Below are 20,965 nucleotides of genomic sequence, written 5' to 3' on the forward strand. Positions count from 1 at the left end.
ACATCTCAGATACAATTAAACCTTGACTGTTTGCTACATCTTTACTGAATTTGATCACTGTGCAGCTACTTTAAGTTCAGAAAGGGCATTTAGGAGCATGGCAGGTAAGCTCCCTTTCATATCTTTTATTTTTAAATGGAGGACAATTAATGTTTAGATTATGACATTTCAAAGACGCAACAGTGATGATGCAAAGCTGACTAAACTTTTCCTTATACACCAGCATAAATGCATTGTCATCTCTGTAAACCAATACGTGCTCCACGGTACCCATCAGGTTTCAAACCATACATCTGGTCAGTACGTAGCAGGCTGAGAAACCCAAGTTCCGAATTAAGGAAAGGTGGGAGACTGGAGAATCTTTGTTTCCCTAACCTGTTTGGCTTACAAATTGATGAATGGATACTAACTTTGCTTCAGATGAAGAATAGGAACTAAAGTCATTCAGTAGTCAAAATTTCAAATACTGGGACAAAAAATGATCCAGTCCGAAAAAAGGTGGAGGAACCCTCCTTGGTAACATCACTAGGGCAACCTTGGCTATGGACAACCATTTTGAATTTCTGAAATTACAGTAGATTAGCGTAGCTAAAACAGCACTTTTAAGAACGAGCACCTATAAGAAAGCCTTGCGTTTGCGTAGACACTACACTGGGTACTAAAAGCTACCAACCTTCTAGTCTACCTTTTTCAGCTGGAGAAACATCCGTCAATTCATTACTCATCCTACAGTTCCGCTGCAGGTTTCAGCAAATGGCATCCTTCAGTTACAGTCATTTTACCAGAAGTCTTGTCTTCAGATGTAACTGATAACGCCCCAGGCTTACATCTGAGTAGCTAGAGCTGCCCTCTGCATTAGCAGCCTGGAAATGCTGCAAGACCTCCTTTCAGACCTGACACCATTACTGATACAGAACATAACCTCGCACCCAAACTGGCCAGCCTTAGCACCTGCACTTCCCTTCAGCACGTTACAGAACAAGCCTTGCCAGCCTTCTGTAACTCAGGCACCAGGGGAGCATGCACAAAGCTGCTGTCTCTGGAAAAGCTTTGATCCATACTGCACAGCACACCACCAGAAGTCTCTGTCAACAAGAATTACACTCACCTGGTAGGAAGCCACCCTGAGCATGAAGATGGTTTTCATCAGGGAAACGGTGTTTGTTGGGTGAGGCTTATCCCTTTTGCTGTAGGGGTGCTGGCTCCTGCCGTGTCTCCAAACACAGGAAACTCAACTGCAGAATCTGCAGAAGCGGGGACTGTGTTCGCATTCTCCCTGTTAAAGAAAATGGCACCAGCACCCGTATGAACAGTAGAGCTTAAGAAATCGGAGGATGCCATTATTGAGGAATTAGTACTGCCAGTGTTTGATCTCCCCTTCTCTAGGTGTCCAGCCCTAGGAGTGCTGACAAAGGTGATATGTCTCTGGGATATGGAGAGAACTGTGTGAACAGTATGAAATCTGAATTTTACCTATTATTACTAAATCCCAGATGCCTTCCGGCACTGTGGGATTATGTTTCGGGTCCTACAGCACCAATAAATGTTGGTTCCACAAAGTCAGAGCATTACGTGTGCTGGTAGAAATTTTTAGCGAGAGAAAGTGTTTAAGAGGTTCTTACTGTGAAGGAAACAGGACAGTGACTCCATGCTGATGGCCCTGGCATTCCATTTGTGAAGTAAAATTCAGGTTAACGAGGTGCTGGCCAGCGTAGCAGGTCTTCCCGTACTGACAGGATCAGGCAAACCCCATCTCAAGTTTTCAGAACCCTGTTCGGTGTTACTAGAACAGATGACCATCAGGCCTCTGGAAAAAATCCCGTTTTCTCCCACTGGACCACAGCTTCCAGTAAGTTCTTTAATTACGGGTTTTACGGGCACAAAAGACAGAAACAACTTGTTTTAATCTTCTGCTGTCTGAGGAACTTCACACTTTTTTTCTGTTCAGAATATGTAGAAACAACTGTTCTTTTGCTTTAGTATTTCTGCTGCTTTAGCTCTTTGCTTTGCTTGCCGTTAGGGTGTTATCCACTGCTCCGTTATCATTAATACTCATAAGCTGACATTTGTACAAATGCATTTTTATTGTTTTAACAGAACCAAAGAAAGGTTGAAAACATTAGACTATACAATACATTTTTGTTTATAAACAAAGTTTTATAGTGGTAAAACATTTCTAAGTGACATTCATGGTCTTTTTCAAATTTTTTCTGCATTTCAGGTCTGAAGACTAATAGTGTTCAAAAAAGCAGTAATTGCATAAGGTGGACAAATATCTTAGCTTCTACAAAACAGTTCAAGAACTTACGGCAAACATTCTGGAAGAATATCAAAGGCAACCATGATTCATAACTTTACTGCAAACATTCCTCAATAAACAAAAAGTGATCTTTGGCATAAACAATTATGTATTAAAGGCATTAGTAATATTGCATTAATATCAGTCAAGCAACTAAACAGTGATGCTAAAAAAAACTCTCACGGAGAAGCCTGAATGGGGGGGGGGGGGGCAGCACTGGGGAAACGTGAGGAGCATTGGAAAGTAATACAGGAAGACTATTTAGAAAATCCCTTAAAAATAACCCCTACCTATTCAGTGTCATTTACTATTAAATAGAAATTACTACATTACAATTATGTTAAAGATCTGGTAGAAACCAACCAAACGCAAGACATTCAGGTTAAGGCTCTGGCACCCCTTCCTTCCCTCCTCTCCCCGTTGCAGGTAATCGCAGGAAGAGAGTACTACGGAAAGATCCTAGGTACCACGTATTTCGTAATACCCAGACACAAGGAGTGAATTAAAGACGAACGCATGCTTTCTCTTGCTAAGGTCAGTTTGAGGCAGATGTATCATCATCAATTTAACTTCCCTTTTTAGATAACAGTGCAATAAGGAGGGGGTGGAGAGGAGGAAGGCCAACTGTAGGGTAACTGTTGCAGACAGGTAAAGGACAGCTGGCTATATTGTGTGTCTCTTCGAGCTGGTAAGACTGAGCGGTTTTTCCACAAGGGCACTTCTACTGAAGGTGGTTTGATGATGCAACAGTTTTCAGCAAATTAAGAGGGCATCATGAGGTCAGTGCTGATCTGGGCAGAACTCTGCAAGTGTTCCTTGCAAATGTACAGAGACTCATTCGAAAACAATAATTCTCCTTTCTGTCAAATGCCAAAAGAGACCATGGAGCAATTACATGAATATGTGTGTGTGTGTGTGTATATATATTATGTATATGTATATGAAGGCATGTTCAATTATGGAAGGATAAAAACATCCCAAGCATATTTTAGAGTGGGGGGGATTTTGTAGGTTTTTACTGTTGTGGTTTGGGATTTTTTTTTGAAAATACAGTAACACTTTGTTCAATTCACTATTACTAGAACTTGAAAAAAGATTTTGAGCCTCCAAACTCCAAATGTCAAAATCAGTAAAGATATCCTAGTATGTTTAGCATCAGGAACCACCGTTTTGCTGGCAGCCATCAGACTGCAGCGCTTGGGTTTCAAAAAGTTTATGGAAACAAGGGCAGTGAGGCAAAAGGTCTTTTTTAATCGAATATCTTTATCTTTTAATTTCCACCCTGAGTGGCTGGAATAACATCAGATGGAGGGAAGAGGAAAAAAAGAATAACTGCACGTGCTCATTTGGTTTCCAAAAGGAAAGAGCCAGCCTGTGGCATTTTCTGGTCCTGGACATGCAGCTAGCTTGAGAACCAGGATTTTTCAGCTCAATACATCACTGAATTGAGCAAGACGGAAAGAGTTTCATGATTTAAGGTCTCCAGCCGTAAGGCTCAAGCTGTCAACAATGTGCCACTAACATCCACTGCAAAGCATTTCAGTACAGTACCAGAGTTCCGGAATGCCTACCTACAGGGTGACAGGAGGGTGACAAAGACAACTCCAGTTTTTGTTAAAGTACTGTTGCCAGGCAAAAATCAAAATTAAAAAAAAAAAAAAAAAAACAAACACATTTTGGACATGGAATTTTATTCGCCAGTTTACAACTGTTCTGCTGCCCGCCCCACCCCCGCAATTAAAAATCCCGCACCTTCCATCGTATCTGCATGGTTTAAGAACGGCCAGCTAAAACCCCGTTGAAAAGTTGAATGTTTCTGTATCAATGATTGTCCCTAAAAAACTGCCAAGTAACCAATAGTGTCCTAGACTTTCAACACAAGCTTAAAGTGAGGTCCATGTTTTATATCATCACATGGAAACTACTGGAATATACAGTGCATAAATGAAATGTGCTTCTGGGAGTACAGAATTCATTAAGAGAATCCTCAAAAGCAAAAAAAAAAAAAAAGATAAGAACTGTCTACTGTCAGAAGCAATTTTGAGGTGTTCGATATCAAATGCGTTCCAAAGACATTTGAAATGCATTCTCTTATAATTCATACCCTTAGAATGGGGCATTAGCATAAGCTAATCTTAAGCTCATGTATACAGCACCTTTTGCTGTTCATCTCTCTTCTGTTTCCAAAAAAAGGCATTTTATGTTAGAGAAAACAATACTTATGTGGCAAGTGTTTACTGATACCACGGGGTCTTTCTGACCCAGCGAAGAGTGAATCCAGCATCTGTTCTGATCTTAATGGATGCTGCTTCAGCTTCTCTCACAGTTTCCTTCACAGACTGCATGAGATTCTGGGCATTATGAACCAACATCTCAGTTGCCTGTCAAGAAAATGAAAAATTTCCCATGTATTAGTGAATTCCATGTCCAGGACAGTAGCATGGAAACCCGTTACGCATGAGGGCTCCCACTGCAAGCATTAAGTCAGTCGATTGCTGACTGAAACTATGAAAAAGTAAATGAAACAACCAGTCTCTGGAAACTAGCGACTGTTATTCTGACTCACAACAAGGCTTTCCCATTTCTTACTGTATATTTGTGCAAAATCTGAATAAAAGCTTAGTGTCTCAAAGTAGAATAATCTCTCTCAGAAGCCAAAAGGGCAGGATTTCAACTGAAAACATGCATTTGGAAGCTAACAGAACTGCAAGACAACTAGTCAAGATGTTGTTGGAGAATAAATATTTTCACTACGACCCACCAGAGGGTGCTACTACTCCGCCAACGTCAAACCTGCTGTATTCGTAAAAGCACGGTCTTGGGTTAGCTAGCTTTTTACTCTTAAATCAAGGAGCTTCAGAAGTTGCTCATATGAAAATTTGAACCAGAGGAGCTTTTTGGCTTGGGAAGGATTGATGTTCCTCTATTAAACTGCAGCTTTTGAGCCAGAAACCAAGGTGCTATACTAAAATTATCTTCATGATTTATGAAGATATGTTTATACTAAACAGCTGAGGTAAGCTTCCAAACATTGAGTTCCCTGAGCACATCTGATGTTACATGTTGTACATTTTCCCCCATAAAACTGATCAACAATTCCACGCTACCATCAATTTTTACACCTCTTACCTGTTCCGACTCTTCATCGCTGATATTAGTTCTGCCCAGCATGGTAGCTTTGACAGTGGAAAGAATTTTGAGTTGTGTACTGATGGTTGGGATTCGCTCGCAGACCTAAGGAATGGGGATTAAAAAAAAAAACAACCACTTCGCATTGTAAACTGAACCAATCCGTTATCTATTATTTTTTCAGATAAATTCTTTGATTTTGTTTTACTATGAGACAAGGAATAAGCATAGAAGGGATCTTATAACCTTCAAGACTTTCTGGCAAAGATTGGTAGGATACTTGAATCTTATTTTACTTCCTTGGGGAATTTTTGGGATGGAGCCAACATTCTTCCTTTCCTCCAGATGTTCCTCAAGGGTCTGCTTGGTTAGGAATGAGATGATGTATATTTGGCTGAGACTGAAAAACTAAGGAGTGTTATATTTCCGCTACTATTCTTTGATACAAAGGAACGAGTAGATGAAATACAAAGCAATGCAGGCTTAGGACAGACCGGTGTTCATAGCACAGTATCTTCCAAAACCTCTTTGGACACTAGCATCTTCCACTCACCTGTAAACCAATCCTGACTTTACAGAATATATGACCATGAGATCTAAAACCAGACATAGCCCTTGACAAAACTTTACAAGCCAAGGAAAGATACACATGATTTACTGCCGCAACTCCTGTGCTCGCTCACACTGAGAGAGGAACAGAGGGGGAAAGGGGGGAGGGGAAGTATTTGAGGCATTTACAGGTTAACTCGTTACCTGCAAGAGGTTTGTTCTAATGCGCTTGTCAGTGCACTGCTTTGCCACCTCTTTGGCCAATCGAGTGACTTCATCTGATGCCTTAGCAATATCCTTTGCACACTGAATAAGGGCACGCTTGTTTCCGCTACCTCCTCTCACCAGGCGCGACATCTCTGCCATTAGCAGTGCCATTCGTTTAGCAGCAGCAATGATGTCGTTACCCTGAAGAGAACAACACGAGTCAGTGTTCACGCCAGGACAGAAGCTTCACAGAAGTCACGACTGAACAGCAGTCTACATTTTGGTAGCAACCCTTTCAAGAAGTTAAGGATGGAAGAACCATTTGTGAACACAGAAGAGGTTTCTTCAAGGAACAGGGAAGATCTGTACTAATTATGTGTTTCTGACATTTTTCTGTCTAACACTCAGGAAAAAAGTTCGCTTCAAAACTGGAAAAGAAGTGGTAAAGAAAAGCGTTAGTTTGTCCACGGAACGAGAGTTACTGCTCTGCTGGCTAGGTTTTAAGATAAAGCATGTTATTAGCATTTGAAATTCCAGATTTCCCACAAAAAAAGGCTTTTTTTAAATTAAAAAAAGTGTGCTAAATAGCTTGTTAAACCAAATAGCACTAATTAAGTGAAATAGTATAGTCATAACAGTTGAGCATAAAGTTTTCAGTGGCATCTGAAACTGAAGTTGTTAAAGCATCAGCTATGCTGCTATAATGCTAAAAGGATAAGTGGAAGAGAGTGTGACATACAAAACTTTTGTCACTGGTAACATGGAAATGAGGTGCAACTTTTTTTTTTTTTTTAAGTTATTCCTTGAAAATAAACCTTCCTTTTTGACAAAATCTCTCCCTTTAAAATAAAGCTTCCAGGAGAGGGGAACTTGATAGTTCAAAAGATAATCTAGTGATATTTCTTACATTAAAATCTAGATTTCTTGTGTTAAGTACATCAAAATTACAGTCACAGAAATACTTCTGAGAAATATTTGAAACGTGAATTGAGTATGACCAGGGCAAAACCACTTCTTATACACTGTTCCAGAGAGAAACCTAGTGCAAGAAAAAGCAGACCTAGATGATCAATTGTAAGTAGTCTGTTAGTATATTTAGATTCACCTTTGCAGAAAGTTGTTAGACAGAAGTGAAACTGTCTGGTGCCATGAAGCATTCCTATTGTGTGGATGAAATATTAGCAGAGTGAGTTTAAGTATTAGCACACGCTTTCCTCAGTGTAATTCCACAATTAATGACCGATGAAGTTCAGAGCAAAGAGTACACAGCGGGCACCCAACTTAGCAAATGTACTCTCTGTCCCTGCGCACCTACTTCCATGACTCACTACTAGCAAATTCAAGAGGATATCCCAGATATTTTGCAGATACAGGTGACACAAAAAGCTGAACTATTCATTACCATGACCTAATAGCTAAACAGTTTGCTAGTATAACCAGTTAGGATGCAAATGACATAACACAAAGCTTTTCCATGTTTTCACGTAGGAGGATCAAGAAATTAGGACCAGTGTCATTTACGAAGCCCTCTAACAAGTTATCCAAGCATCAGAATCTGAAAAGGACAAAAACATTTTTAAAGCCCTTTTTATTAAAATAGTTTAGTATATCTATGTAAATACATACACACACATACATATACATACACACACCCCCCTAACCTTTGTTTGTTATGGGACACCAACCTTATTTTTTGCAGCATGCTATAAAAAGTGACCAGTCTTGCAAACATTTGTGCTTAGACAGAAGAGACAGGCTACTTGTGAATGTCTGAACCTCATGTTAGATTTCCCCTGGTTTCATATAAACGCAATCTCAATTCAGCAGCTGAACAGCATTCAGTGCAGCTTCTTCATAAAAGAATTCTCTCAAGACCAGCATTGCAACACAGCCAAGTGCAAGCCAGCAGACAGTCAGTCCCCTTCGATAAACGCTGCCATACAAAGCCATTCCTTGTTGGAAGGTATTCTAATTGATGGCATCAATGGAGGCAAAGCACGATAGACACGTTAAATGACTTCTTGAATGCTGTATACTCTGCTGTATCTGGAAGTCATTAAGAAACCATTAACCATGGCTTCCCAGGTAGCCCAAAGGAATGGAAAAAAAGAACGGGGAGGGGAGGGAAGACAACCCCTATTACAATTTGAAAACTGCCATAACAAAGAGGAACAGGCAGATGCAAAGGGAGAGGAAGCCTTTAAATATTAATAAGTGACCCAAATCAAGCTTCAATCCAGCACTGACAAACCGATCTAGCAAACTTGTGAAGCCACTCTCAGTCCTTAAAACGAAGTGCAGACACACTTATTCATTCAGAACGGCGGGGCCCAGCAGGGATCAAGAGTGATGCAAATGTGTCAGCGTTCCAAATGGCTGGATGCACACGGATCAGTCCCCGGGGAGACTCAGGAGTACCTTACTAGACCACTTGGTTGCTTCCCGATGTAGAGACTGAGCAGCAGCCAGAATGGGCTGGTTAACAGGCTGATTGGTTGGCATTAACAGCAGCTCAGGCTCGTAATCATCTTCAATGTCAGAGGGGAGAGTGAATTCAACATCTGCATCATCCTCCTCATCTATATCTACACCAGCCTCAGCCGCTTCATTAATCACAGTCACATCAGGCTTTGCAGGTGGCAGCGAGGGTGGAGAAACAGGGGACAGTTAGTACGAGAAGCAGAATTTGGTAGAAGAGCATGAACTGAGCTGTTTTAGTGACCAAAACATCCTCTTGGTCTCTCAGGATCTGACAAGACAGCTCTAGGATCAGGTCAGAGGGAGGAGGGGAAGGAACACAAGATTCGCAGAAGGAAACAAACATTTCACCTGTGAACCAAAGTTACCAACAACATTAAGAAGTTACAATTCAAAGATGCAGCAACATTTTTCATCTGAGCATACAGCTTCTACAGACAGAGGCTGACTTGCAGAACAACATTCTTCTGGCAAGACAATGTTGAAATGAATGGATTTTCTGTTTCAATGGAAGCTGTTTTGACTGCATAGAAGCAGGCACAGCAGCTGATGACCGCGATATTCGTGCACATAAAAAGCTTTGTATGGAAGCCTGCTCACATATATGGGATAAGAAGAGATAGCAGCAGGATCACAGAAAAACCACTGACACTGCTTGCTGGAGAGGGAAGAAAAAAAAAAAAAGGTGGGGTGGGAGCACTGTAGAAGTGAGTATTGAAGTACCACAGATAACATGAAAAAGAACAAAACCGGGTTATGAAAAGAGGAGGTGATACTGAATGTTACGAATGCTGGGACTATTACGGTTCTTAAAAAAGACTGAAACAGAATTAGTAGATAAGAGGATTATGAAGCATATGATACTGTTTTGCCACAATATGTTGTATCCATTACCTTCAATAAAAAAAAAAGAGGATTCAAGCAAATATATTGCGTTAGGGTAGATCACAAGGAAGAGGTAAGTGGTATAAAAATACAGGCATTTATAATACAGCAGCATTTCAATACAAAAATATTCTACAAGTTTACTAACTGTATTTCTTTGACTAAAGGCAAGTGTTGATAAAAGTCTAACTACCCTTACCAAAAACCGTGCATTTTCAATTGTGTTTTGCTTAAGATATGGCCTCTTATAGAAAAAACATCTACACCAAGGAAAACACACAGAAGTTTTGGAAGGAAGTTGTAACTTTTATATACTGCCAAACCAACTCATCTTCAAAGACAACTTCTATTTAAGTCTTAATCTAATGAAAAGTTTCCAAATATCCCTCATTCTCTGATTTACCCAAATGAGGGGGAAAGGCAGGGAAAGCTGAAGCAATAGACAGTGTTTGGTTTGTGCTCCATGAGAAAAACGGAGTACCTGAAAGCCCAGAATCCCCTCAGTGAAGAGGAGGTTTTGCAAAGGAAAAAAAACAAATTGATTTTAAATCTTACAAGAACGAAGAATGTTATCAAAATTTTTTTAAAGACTACATACTTGTCCCCTCCCTGTAAGTGTAACACATGGCAAAGTGCCAGTAAACTAATGTAATTGGGCAAAAAAAAAAATCAGAAGACAGTTCACACACAATCTATTGTGATTTAGTACGAACAAGACCTTATATTTGTCTTTGCAGATCTAACCCGTAATCCCTCAGTACCACTGTCCATCAATCTCTCTTCTACCCAATAAGTGACTCCAGAGACTACAAAAATGTTTTTAAAATTTCTTCCCCAAAAACGTACTGTCAGAATAACTGTACTCTTGTTGCTAAAATGGGACTGCTAAAAAAGAATTAGAAGGACAAATGCTAGGCTAACTTACTGATTTGCTGGTCTCAGATGAAAGAAACAGCAATGAAGTGTTTTCTATTCTAAATACACTAAGCTTAGAGCTCTTTCATAATCAGAAAGGAATTTTAAGGTCTGCCACTTGGCTTTGATAAATGAATATTTTAACAGTTGCACTATTTAATTTAGAATGTATTTAGTATATACAGGTAATTTAGTGTGTATGTAGTAAAAGCATTTTATTACCTACTGTGTATGGTTAAGTTAACCATTTGAGGATTCAAACATCACTTTTAGGAAGCTGAAATAAAGGCTTTTGGCCTCAAAACTACCTTCTGAGATGACTACTACATTCCAGTACTATCCCTTTAGTAATATAAATCTGTATTTGGTATATCCAGAAGTACGGGGGAAAATAGAGCTTTTCATTTTATGGAAGAGACACTCAAACAAATTTGCAGGACTTATTTCGTATTTTATCTGTACTTCCAAAACAGATGTTCCTGAAGCACAAAGCACTGAAGTTGATTCTGTAAGCTATTCAAGTTTATCTTCTCATTCACCATCTAATTTGGTGGAGAAAAAAAGTGGAGGTTTTAAAAGCTAAATTCTGATCTTTAATTTATACCTGCAGAAGCCTAAATCTCAGAAGTCTACTCAGTTGCTGCCAGAAGAAAAATGTAGCTGTTTGGGGAGGAAAAAAAAAGGGGAAAGCAAAAAAGTTGTATTAGCATTTATAAGACTGACAAGTTCACACTGCTTTGTCATGGCACTGAAATGGTAAGGAAATAAAGGATTTTGGCCTTGATAGCGAGTGTGACTCAGTACAAAAAAGAATGAGACCAGGACATCTATATATGGTCACTTTTCCAATCATAAATGCACCAGGTTAACTGCAAACTTGCAGCTCCTTCCAGAATTAAGACAAACCAGCTCATGATTCCTGCAGCTGGCATCTGCAACACCCATACAGACTTTTCAAAGTCACTTAAATATAGCAATCAGCTTGTCAGCCTAGAAAGGCGTAAGTATTAGTGGCTCTCTAGGCAATACCAGCACCAAGGATGACAAACAGCTTAGCATACAAGGCATATTTGTGTTCACAGAGGTATATTAATAAAGCATTCTGGCAATTCTGAGTATTCGAACAGTTGACCCTAGTTCACTCCGAACTTGAAAGGGTTTCTAATTCCTCCTGCAGCAGTGTTTTCACTATTTGATCTAAAAAAGACTATTCTCTGTCATTGAGGCAACTGACTTCAGACCAAACACACTGATCCTATAAATAAATAAACAACATTCCTTTTAGCTCAAGCCACATATAACAACTTCTTACCTTGCTAGACCATTTCCGGGCTTCGTCATGCAACTGCCTAGCAGCCATCATCATGGGCTGATTAATAGCTTCTCCTGCTTTCTGCTCTGGGAACTCTTCATCCTTTTCTTCAGGTGGTGGTGGTCTGGGTGGGGGAACCTCACCTTCTGGAAGTGGTGGTTTTGGAGGAGCAAGCTCATCAGTCAGCTAAGGGAAAAAACCTTATTCAGTGCAACGAAACAGTACACAGATGAGTAAAGGATGGCGTCGTGACAAGACATGATTGCACAAGCTCACGCCTTTTTCCGGTTTTTCAAGTGCTCCACGTTAAAAGAAATACCATGTTTTAATCTCTTCTTTTGAAAGCTGGATTGGTATTTATCAGGCATAAGCCTACTTATATGCATGGCTGGCCACACAATGCATTTTATTTCTAAGGAATAAAAATATACTCAAGTAATTTCCGTGTGCAATCCACACGTCGTCAGTGACAACTGTGTATTGTATTACAAACTATGCTGCACTTACATGAAGCTGCTCAAGGTCAGGAGGAGGAGGGGGAAAATCTGGTTCCTGAGGCTGGAAAGCTTCTCTGACTTTGGCCACAGCTCCCAGAATTCTGTACCCAGAATCCAAGAAACTCTTCTGCAAACCTGAACAAAAATTCCATTACCAGTTTAACAGCATTCTCTAATATTTAGAACTGCAACAAAAATTACTTCTATAGCATACTGTGCTGAGCACGCATATATATGTAAAAAACCCGGTGTTTAAAAACTACCAAAATGTTTTCAGTGGATTGACATGTTTGAAATGTTAGTGTCATATGCAACATGCATAAAATAAAGCCTGGGCTGAGTAATAGTCACTATCAATAGCCAAAGTAATTCCCAGAACAACCTTTAGAATAAAAGAAATTAGATAATATTTTCTTATACGAAGTAGTACTACTGATAACTAGTGACAAATACTTCTTCTAATAAAGGTTATGAAATCACGTAACAAGCTAGAATGCTGAATCCTTTTCCCTTGAATACGCCAAAGGTCTTTGATTGCATTTTAAAAGAGCAGGATTCAGCAGTTATTGGTGTAACCTTGTTTTCACCATTCTGGGATTTAAGTGTGCACAAAACTTGCATAAAAGGGGATACACAGCTGTACAAGACCAAATAAGCACTACTTCACATCGTCTTCAGCCAGTAAAAAATATATTTGAAATCAGCTGACTGAATCCTTACCAGGATCAGAAATATTTCCTGCCACAGCTTTAGCATCCATTACCATTGGCGATATAGTTTTGCTTAGCTCATCAGAGGCTGCTTTAACAGCCTCACGGAATTTAGGGTCTTCTGAATTTTCAACCTCCCGTTTTGCTACCAGTAGGATGCGGTTTGCTCGTCTAGCAATGCTGGTGGCACCAGCTACCAGCATCTGAGGTTGAATATTAGCCATCGCAACTTTACATTTATCAAGATCTTTCTTAATAGCCTCTTCTGATGCATCCAACAGGGATTTAGTATCAATGGCTTCATCCACCAACCCTAGAATAAAAGTTAAACACATTAATATTCTAGTTTCATCTGTGGAAAGGGATATTTGGTATTCCAGAGACTGTTCACAACCAGAAAAGTAAGTACTTCCAAACTGGGGGGTGCGGAGGGGCAGAAGGGGGAATGGAAATCAGACCAAATGTGTTACTGCAGTTTTACTTCCGATTATGTGTACCTCCAGCACAGTAACCGGGGTCAGGCTTGCTCCCACTAGTGGCATCCCAAGCTCTTACTCATCTACCATGGATGCTTGAGTCAAGAACTGGCTTACACAGTATATGCAGCAGAGCTTCCTTCCTCCCACCTCATTTCAAGCATATTCAGTACTTTTTGTACCTCTTCCTTTCATTCAAAAGGAAATATCCCTCTGGCTGTGCTTTTACTTAAGGATGATATATAGTGACAAGACAGTAAGATTTAAAATACCCACAATTTAATTATGGGGATGGAGAAGGAGGTAGTATACAGTCAGGAGATGAGCAGACCAGTGCAAAGGATCTGCACTTTGGAAAGACTGAAACATTTAAGGGTCTCAGCAAGACTCAGTAGATCAGTAGCTTTGTTCTAGTCACAGCTTTCATCAAGCTGTTACATTATTTTACACGTTTCCTTGCCCCCATTTAATCATTTGTCCTCATTCAACATGCCAAGATTATGTAGAAAAAAAACCCCAATTTGCTGCAGTGATGCGATTGCTGTTCTAGCAATGTAATAAAAACTAATGGTATTCTGTTTTTCCCACAAAAGAAGTAAAGCTGAATTTGCTCCTCTGCAGCTCAAAACTAACGCCTATGAAACAAGGCATGTTGTTTATGCTGTAACATATACCTATTTCTGAAGTCAGAGAGCACATTCCCACTTCTCAATTTACTGTTAACAAGTCTTTACTCTTATGCATGTTTCACCAATCCAAACAGAATGGGGAAAAAAAAAAAAAATCTATAGCAGCTAGTTAGCCACAAATATAATCTTCAACAAAAAATTCCTACTTTACCTGTCATTTTTTCTACATTATCAATCCATTGGTTTTTCATGGTCTCAAAATGTTCATAAGCAGCTTGATTTCCAGGATTTCTCAGGAGGATACGAGCAGCTGATACTACCTGCCAACAGAAAACATTGTTAATTATGGAAGTATCCGTATATAATGACACCACACATATTCCTGAAAACACGTTTGTTTTTCAGGACCGGATGTGTAGCTCCTCATTTGCAATACTAGTTCATTAATTCTCGTTCACCATCTAGCTGCTCAAAGATTTACAATGCTTCTGGAATTTGTTGACGCAAAAATACTTTCTGGAACTTCAATTACATGCTTATATATGAAAAAGTGTTTATGATTTAAAAACACTTCTTGAAAGCACTAAAGTATGTTCATTAAAGAGCATTTTTTCCACTTACGTATTTTACTAAGCCTCAAAGTAATTTTGTTTCAAGGATAAGTCACTAACGCTTCTGTCCAACAGTTGAGGAGTAAGACATGTCATTTAATCAGTTTCTTCTACTTGGTATCATATACACAAATATTTGCCATTCCCCTTTTAAGTGTCAGCACTATGTTCCTTGCTGGTATTAACATCTTTCTCTGATAGCAGAGGCATAAAGAAAATCCCACACAAGTCCTCCCCAGCCCTTTTACTAGCCCTTTGAGGCTAAGGAAGCAAACCTGTGGGGTAAGTTCCCTTGCTGATTTCACTGTTGCTTGAATGCCCTCCACAGTAGTTTTATTCGCAGTTCCAACTGCAGCTGCTTTTTCTGCTGTAGCTCCCAGTTTAGCAGCATGGTTTTCAAAGTTTGCTGCTCTTTCATCAAACACCTAGTTGTCAGAAGAGAAAAACACATTAAAAAAGCCTCACTTCCCTAAAGAACACATAATTTCAAAGTGTCAAATACCAGAGATACCTTCATAACATTCACACTTAATGCATCGCCTGAGGATGCAACAGGACACAAAAGCTTTGAAGCTACTTCATTTTTTTTATTCTTTACATTACCGGACTTCCTTCTTTACTAATTCATCTGGGCAACAAAGGATACTACTACACTTAATACCTCAAAGCTATAAAGTAAACGAATTCCTGATGAGTACTGCTGTAACAAATACTGTCTTAAAACCATGTTAGCTCATAGACATTAATCTTCAAACCCATAATCCAAAAGTAACTATATTTGGAAGATAAATATGGGGGTTTACCCTAAAAATTGAAACTTCACATTGGAAAAAAATCCCTCCTTCCACAGCTCGTAGTTATTCAAGGCACAGAATACTTTGACAAAAAGCTATCCTGCCATAAAGCTAAATTGCCCAAGGCCCTGGGAATCATTTTGATCATGTTGAAATCAACTAGCCAAACAGAGCTGCCAGCCACAGAGTTCTAGATTCTTCACATGCAGCCAGTAGCTTTGAAGTACAGGAAACATTATACCTCAAGAGAACAGGTTAAATTTGTTGATCAATCTTGGCATGAATTTGACTATTTTAATCAGCTTATATAATGTTGAGATATACAATCCACTAACTAGTGTGTCAGTGATTTTTGCACAAGAATTTTTAGCATGCTGAAGGCAACGTGGTACAAACATCACAGGGAGAAATCTTTGCCATTTACTGAAGTCAGGGGCAATACAGTTTCCAGGCGTATACAGCACAATTTGCAGTCTCCAAGAGTCCAGAGAAATTTGCATGACAATCATTATGCTGTCAGAATTAATAAGCATGTATCACAAACTTGAGAAAGTAAATACTGATTCATTTTTCAAAATGTCAATTCGGGTAAAATTAAACAATAACTGAAGCTTCACATGGGAAAAAGACCACCTGGGTATACTTGCCTCATCTCTATTGGGAGCATCAGAAGGAGCAGTGGCTGCTACTGCTAGCAATTTAATAGGAGTTGTGGTATCACTAAAAACATCAGAAACCTCTTGGGTCATTGCTTCTTGCATCCGTGTTTTCAGATCCTTAAAAAAAAGGAAAATTATTGGCACATGATACAGGAATATTAAGTTTGTAGGGATTCAAATCCCTAAAACCTCTTCTTGGGGAAAAAAAAAAAAAGAGCCCATTACAATGGCAGCCATTAAGATAAAATTATCTTAAAAGCATGATCAATGAATCACTTTTTACATAATTTGAAATACCAGAAGTTTACATACCATTCCTTGAAGCAGCATCAGAAGCTATGAACAGCACGATTTGAGACCTTGCCCCTCAATTTTGCAATGCTAGCATACTACTTTCTTTTAAAATGAGACTTTGTTTTTACTTTTGTTTGTTTGGAATTAATCCTTACGGCATGATATCAAGGACTTTCTACGAAGTTTGCTTTAAGCATCTCAGCTAAACCAACAGGGTTTTTTGCTGCACTTTTTTTGTTTTTATTGATGCCTCCCACACACAAGCACTTTATCAGAGGAGTGCAAATACTTCAGCATATCATGCATTTCAATGCACAAGAGCAGATTTTTACCTTCAGTGAGTCCTGAAGCTGAGCAGCAATTGCCCTGGCCTGAGGAGATTCTCCCTCCCCTCTTGCTGCAAGGTCAGCTAGCTGAGCAGCCAGCTGGTCTACACGGTCACACTTGGCAAGCAGGTCTTGACGATAAGGTCCCATCATGACATTGGCTAAACGGCGACCTTCTGCAACCAGACCCCGAATTGCTGCCTGGCCTACAGTGGAAGAAGTCACATTGCATTAACATACAGTGGAACAAAAAAATGAAAGCATAAATCAGATGCACTGTGAAGTAAGTGACATTTCAGAATTCTTGGGGTTTTAAGAACACCTTTCTAGGCAGTGGAAAGGATCTTCTGCAGTTTATCATTAAGCAATTGCAGTTCAAACTCATTGAGGAATTCAACTCTCACCAGTTTCTTTTTGCTTATTACAGCAGCTCTGGCTAGAGATGCATCCTTTTTAACTAGGGTGGCCTGACAGAAGTTAGCCATCACAGCTGTCAGGTATTCCTACATAACTAACCTGTTGACTCCAATAGAAAGCACTTGCAAATTCCGAGTACTGCAATTCATCTTCACATCACTACAAGTCATTAGAAGACGAGCAGGAAGAGGGGGGAAAAAAGCCAAGTAGAAAACATAAATGAAAAAGTAGAATACCCTCTCCCAGGATTCCAGAAATCATGGGTAAGAAGTGTCAAGTGTCCGGGATGGGGATGGGGGGGGGGGGGAAGATCCTTATAAAGCCTCCACAGTGTGTCAGAAGTTTTTCTGTAAAGAAATTTATTTTTAGTGTGGGTGATTTCCTTCATTCACTTACAGAAGCTTCCTGTTCTTTCAAAAGAATATGCTCCTCAGTACAACAGTATTTTCCTTTTAAAAGAAGTCATCATATATTAAGTCATTTAAAGACCTACTGAAGAATCATTTTAAGCCAATGTTCACACACAAGTAATCCAAGTTCATGATCAAGCTCAAAACTACTTAGAAGGAAGTTGTCACAGGACCTGACTATCCAAGAATCACTCAGCACTGCCACCATCATTTTAGAAAGTTTATTAGTGTAGCTAAGTTTGGTGCTGTTGGACTGTCCCAAGATATTTTTTAATTGTTGTTTTGCCTAAGTCAAGTGCAGCCAAGCAAGTACACATCACACACCAGTTTAGTATTTCAATACGTCTTGCCTAGTTTGTATCTGCCAATTACAATTACTTTAGCCATCACTTAGCTAGGATAATTCATATGACTGCATGTAAATATTTGTAGCAGCTAACACCACTGAAGTGGCTCAGGTGTTTATAAAATAAAATACACATTCTGCCTTGTTACTTCAAAATTCAGTTTGTGTTGAAGCACTACCCTGTGATAACTGCAAACACACCGAGTTATTTATGACATGGTCATTGCTACTGCAGAGAACACTGGAGTATTTTCACATTATCATAGCACTGAAAATACCAGGCCAAATCCTACCAGAAGTGCTGTCCAGACTGAAGAGAGCATGTATCTGATTTATACTCTTAATATACCTTTCCTATAAGCACCCTGCCAAAGGCCAAAGGCCAATACAAGTGAAAGACAAAAAATTGAATAATGACATCACGTTACAACTAGAATTTTTCTTCATTAAACTAGGACCATTAAAGTTATGGGACGCACAATATCCTGCATCTCTACAAACATTTTTGTCATGTGTATTACTACAGCAATTGATTAAAGTCTGTAGTATATAACCAGTGCTGAGAAACTTCAGTTCCTTCAGCAAGCTTTCAGAATGTATGCAAGCCTCATGATTAACTAGGCACTTACAGACTTCAAGAAGGATTTAAGTTACCTTTGTTTCTTTTGAATTTAAAAAAAAAAGTTTAGGTTTTGTGCTTCTTTGAGCCAACCACCTCACAGGTTACCGTGTTCAAGAGAAACATCAAAATTAGGAAGGTTTTCAGCCACTGTCAAAACATGTCATGAGACCTATCTACTGCCTTCTTGGTCATCTCATTCAGTGTGCAATTTGCTTATCAGAAAATATCAAAACATGGAACTTCACTATTCTGTTTAAAATATTGCACATAAATTTGCACTTCACAAGTGTCCAAGCTATCAACATCACTAAATCTTTAATTCAAGGATCTGGTTATTGGTTATTCACAAAACAGAAGTTATCTTGACAAACAGGGAAAGGTGTGAGAAAGAGTTATTAAAGGTGTGCAGTTATAATACTTCTTATAAGGCATGTTTCCACTCGTCATTAATCAGTTGCACTGCTCAGACCTAACCGCACTGCTCAGACTTAACTGCTATGGAAAAATCTACTGAATCCAGTTTTAAAGCTTAATCCACCTACTTCCAATAGTGTCAGAAGCTAAACAAGAAATTTCAGAAATAGTTTACAAAAAGCTCTCAGTAGAGAAGCTCCTGAACCGTAATTATATGCCCATGCTTGGATTCTCAGATCACCTTTCTCTTTAATTAAAAAGTAGCATTCTCTTCAGATAACCCAGAAACCATATAAGAAGTGATATTTTTAGGTCAGGTTTATGAATGCTTTTCTCCTCTCTGAAGGACTTAATTACTCAATTTGCTGAAGTAGGTATAAATTCAAATTTGAGATACTATATTTGCATGATAATAAGGGCAAGGAGCAGTCTAAAGTTCACCTGTTCTACAGCACACGTTCTCCTATTCTTCAAAGTTGTTCTTTCCAGAAGAGAAAGAGTCATGGGCCAGCTCAACTCATTAATATTGCAGCCAGGACTTCACTATAAACCTCCAGCCACAAACTGCAGGTCTCCACATCAGTGAAGAGATTCCACGCATCCTCAGCATCCCAGGAGCAGTAGTTTCAGTCATAAAAATTACTAACAAGTTTAGCCATAAAACTGTGGAGGGAAGTGCACACAGAAACACTTACCTACTCCCCGATCAGCAACTGTAGGATTGTCTATCCACCTTTGAGCTTGCTCAATCTTGCCCTCCAAATGGACAGCTGCTTTAACTGGCCTGGTATTTGCTACAGCCTTGTTTGTCTTGGACTGTAAATTCTGAAGTGATGTAGCTATCTGCTTGGCCAACGCACGGGCCTCAGGAGAGTCACCTTTCCCACTAAGTATTAAAAAAAAAAAAGGTATAGTCATATAAAGATCATTTACAGCTAGTCCCAAATTCAGCAGGAAGACACAATGAAAAGTACTCCATCTTTTTACATAAGGTTAAATTTGACACTTGAGTCTCTGAACAAATAACGCAGATCTGTCATCCATAAATCCCCACCTTACACTTCTCTGCTGTGGCACCTGAATATTACATATGTTCATCACAGCACTGAGGTGAGGGAAGGCATGGTACTGTCATTGATAATGCTGAGGTATGACTGATTTCCCATACTCGTGGCTGTCTTATGAGCAACTGCAATAATGCCACACAGATTACAAGCACAAAAGCAAGCAGCAACAGACCCAAGGCTATATATAAACTTGAAAAGAGGCAGCACATTAAGACCTGCAGCAGCTAAATCTCAAGAAAAACTTGATTAAAGTGTGTGTCCAATGGAGAAAGAAAAATATTTATCTCCATATTGCAACTGGCCATAGATGAAGACCACAATTTATACAATAACTGTTTCGCCACTTTCATTCTCAAGCATCCTCTTTGCAAAACTGATATATCATTTGCAGCTGAGCACTGAAGCCAAGGTAACAGTGTTTTCCGAAAGTCTTATCCTTGATATAGTTTGCAGTTACAGCTTAGAACACTGACACTGATTGAAGTGCTAGATATTCCACCTTGTGATTTAGTAAAGTGCTTAGCAAAAAACAGTGATGACATTTGTCTGCATAAACAAACTTAAATTTCACATTATCTCATTCCTTTGAAGTGCTTTGACAGTACAAAGGAGCACACTTTTGGCTTCAGTTTGCTTGTCAAATATTCCATAGGCAGTAGAAAGAAAATACTTTCTAGGTAATACAACTCTGCTTACTCTTTTTTTTGTTTGAGGAAGATAGTGCAAGTTGGGCTTTGGGATAGAAATCATCAGGTTGAAGCACTAAAAAGGATACCACTTTTTATAAATTACGTTTTTTAAAATATGTTTAAAAATTAGCTTTTCCCCCACCCCAGGAATGGAACAATTCTTCGCATTCAATTTTTAGTAAATGCAGGATAGAAACTCAGAATTCTAAGATATTTGTCCCCAGTTCTTG

General features: G+C 39.2%; 1 protein-coding gene and 1 long non-coding RNA gene across 4 annotated transcripts in view; one reads left to right on the forward strand and one right to left on the reverse strand.

Annotated features, from left to right (window-relative positions):
* Positions 1–110: 110 nt before the first annotated feature.
* LOC148054808 (uncharacterized) lies at positions 111–2,546 on the forward strand. The gene is made up of 2 exons (XR_015706709.1): positions 111–1,849; positions 2,222–2,546. It is a non-coding gene; the product is annotated as an uncharacterized LOC148054808 (long non-coding RNA).
* Positions 2,547–3,973: 1,427 nt separating this feature from the next.
* VCL (vinculin) overlaps positions 3,974–20,965 on the reverse strand; it is a 63,230-nt gene continuing 46,238 nt past the window's right edge. For 2 of the 3 annotated variants that reach the window (XM_087766902.1, XM_087766903.1), the window contains 11 exons: positions 19,675–19,865; positions 16,777–16,976; positions 16,139–16,267; positions 14,973–15,122; positions 14,298–14,406; positions 12,992–13,294; positions 12,282–12,406; positions 11,775–11,960; positions 6,182–6,385; positions 5,429–5,533; positions 3,974–4,680 (listed from right to left, as the gene is read on the reverse strand). In XM_087766902.1, coding sequence (XP_087623028.1) covers positions 4,534–4,680; positions 5,429–5,533; positions 6,182–6,385; positions 11,775–11,960; positions 12,282–12,406; positions 12,992–13,294; positions 14,298–14,406; positions 14,973–15,122; positions 16,139–16,267; positions 16,777–16,976; positions 19,675–19,865 — 1,849 coding nt within the window. In that variant the 3' untranslated portion in view covers positions 3,974–4,533. Of the gene's footprint in view, positions 4,681–5,428; positions 5,534–6,181; positions 6,386–8,602; positions 8,813–11,774; positions 11,961–12,281; positions 12,407–12,991; positions 13,295–14,297; positions 14,407–14,972; positions 15,123–16,138; positions 16,268–16,776; positions 16,977–19,674; positions 19,866–20,965 lie in introns of all 3 variants that reach the window. The other variant, XM_087766904.1, reaches the window with a different exon arrangement.

The sequence above is a fragment of the Nipponia nippon genome, unplaced genomic scaffold, assembly GCF_047370975.1.
Source record: "Nipponia nippon isolate SJK-2023a ecotype South Korea unplaced genomic scaffold, ASM4737097v1 scaffold_3, whole genome shotgun sequence".
NCBI lineage: Eukaryota > Metazoa > Chordata > Aves > Pelecaniformes > Threskiornithidae > Nipponia > Nipponia nippon.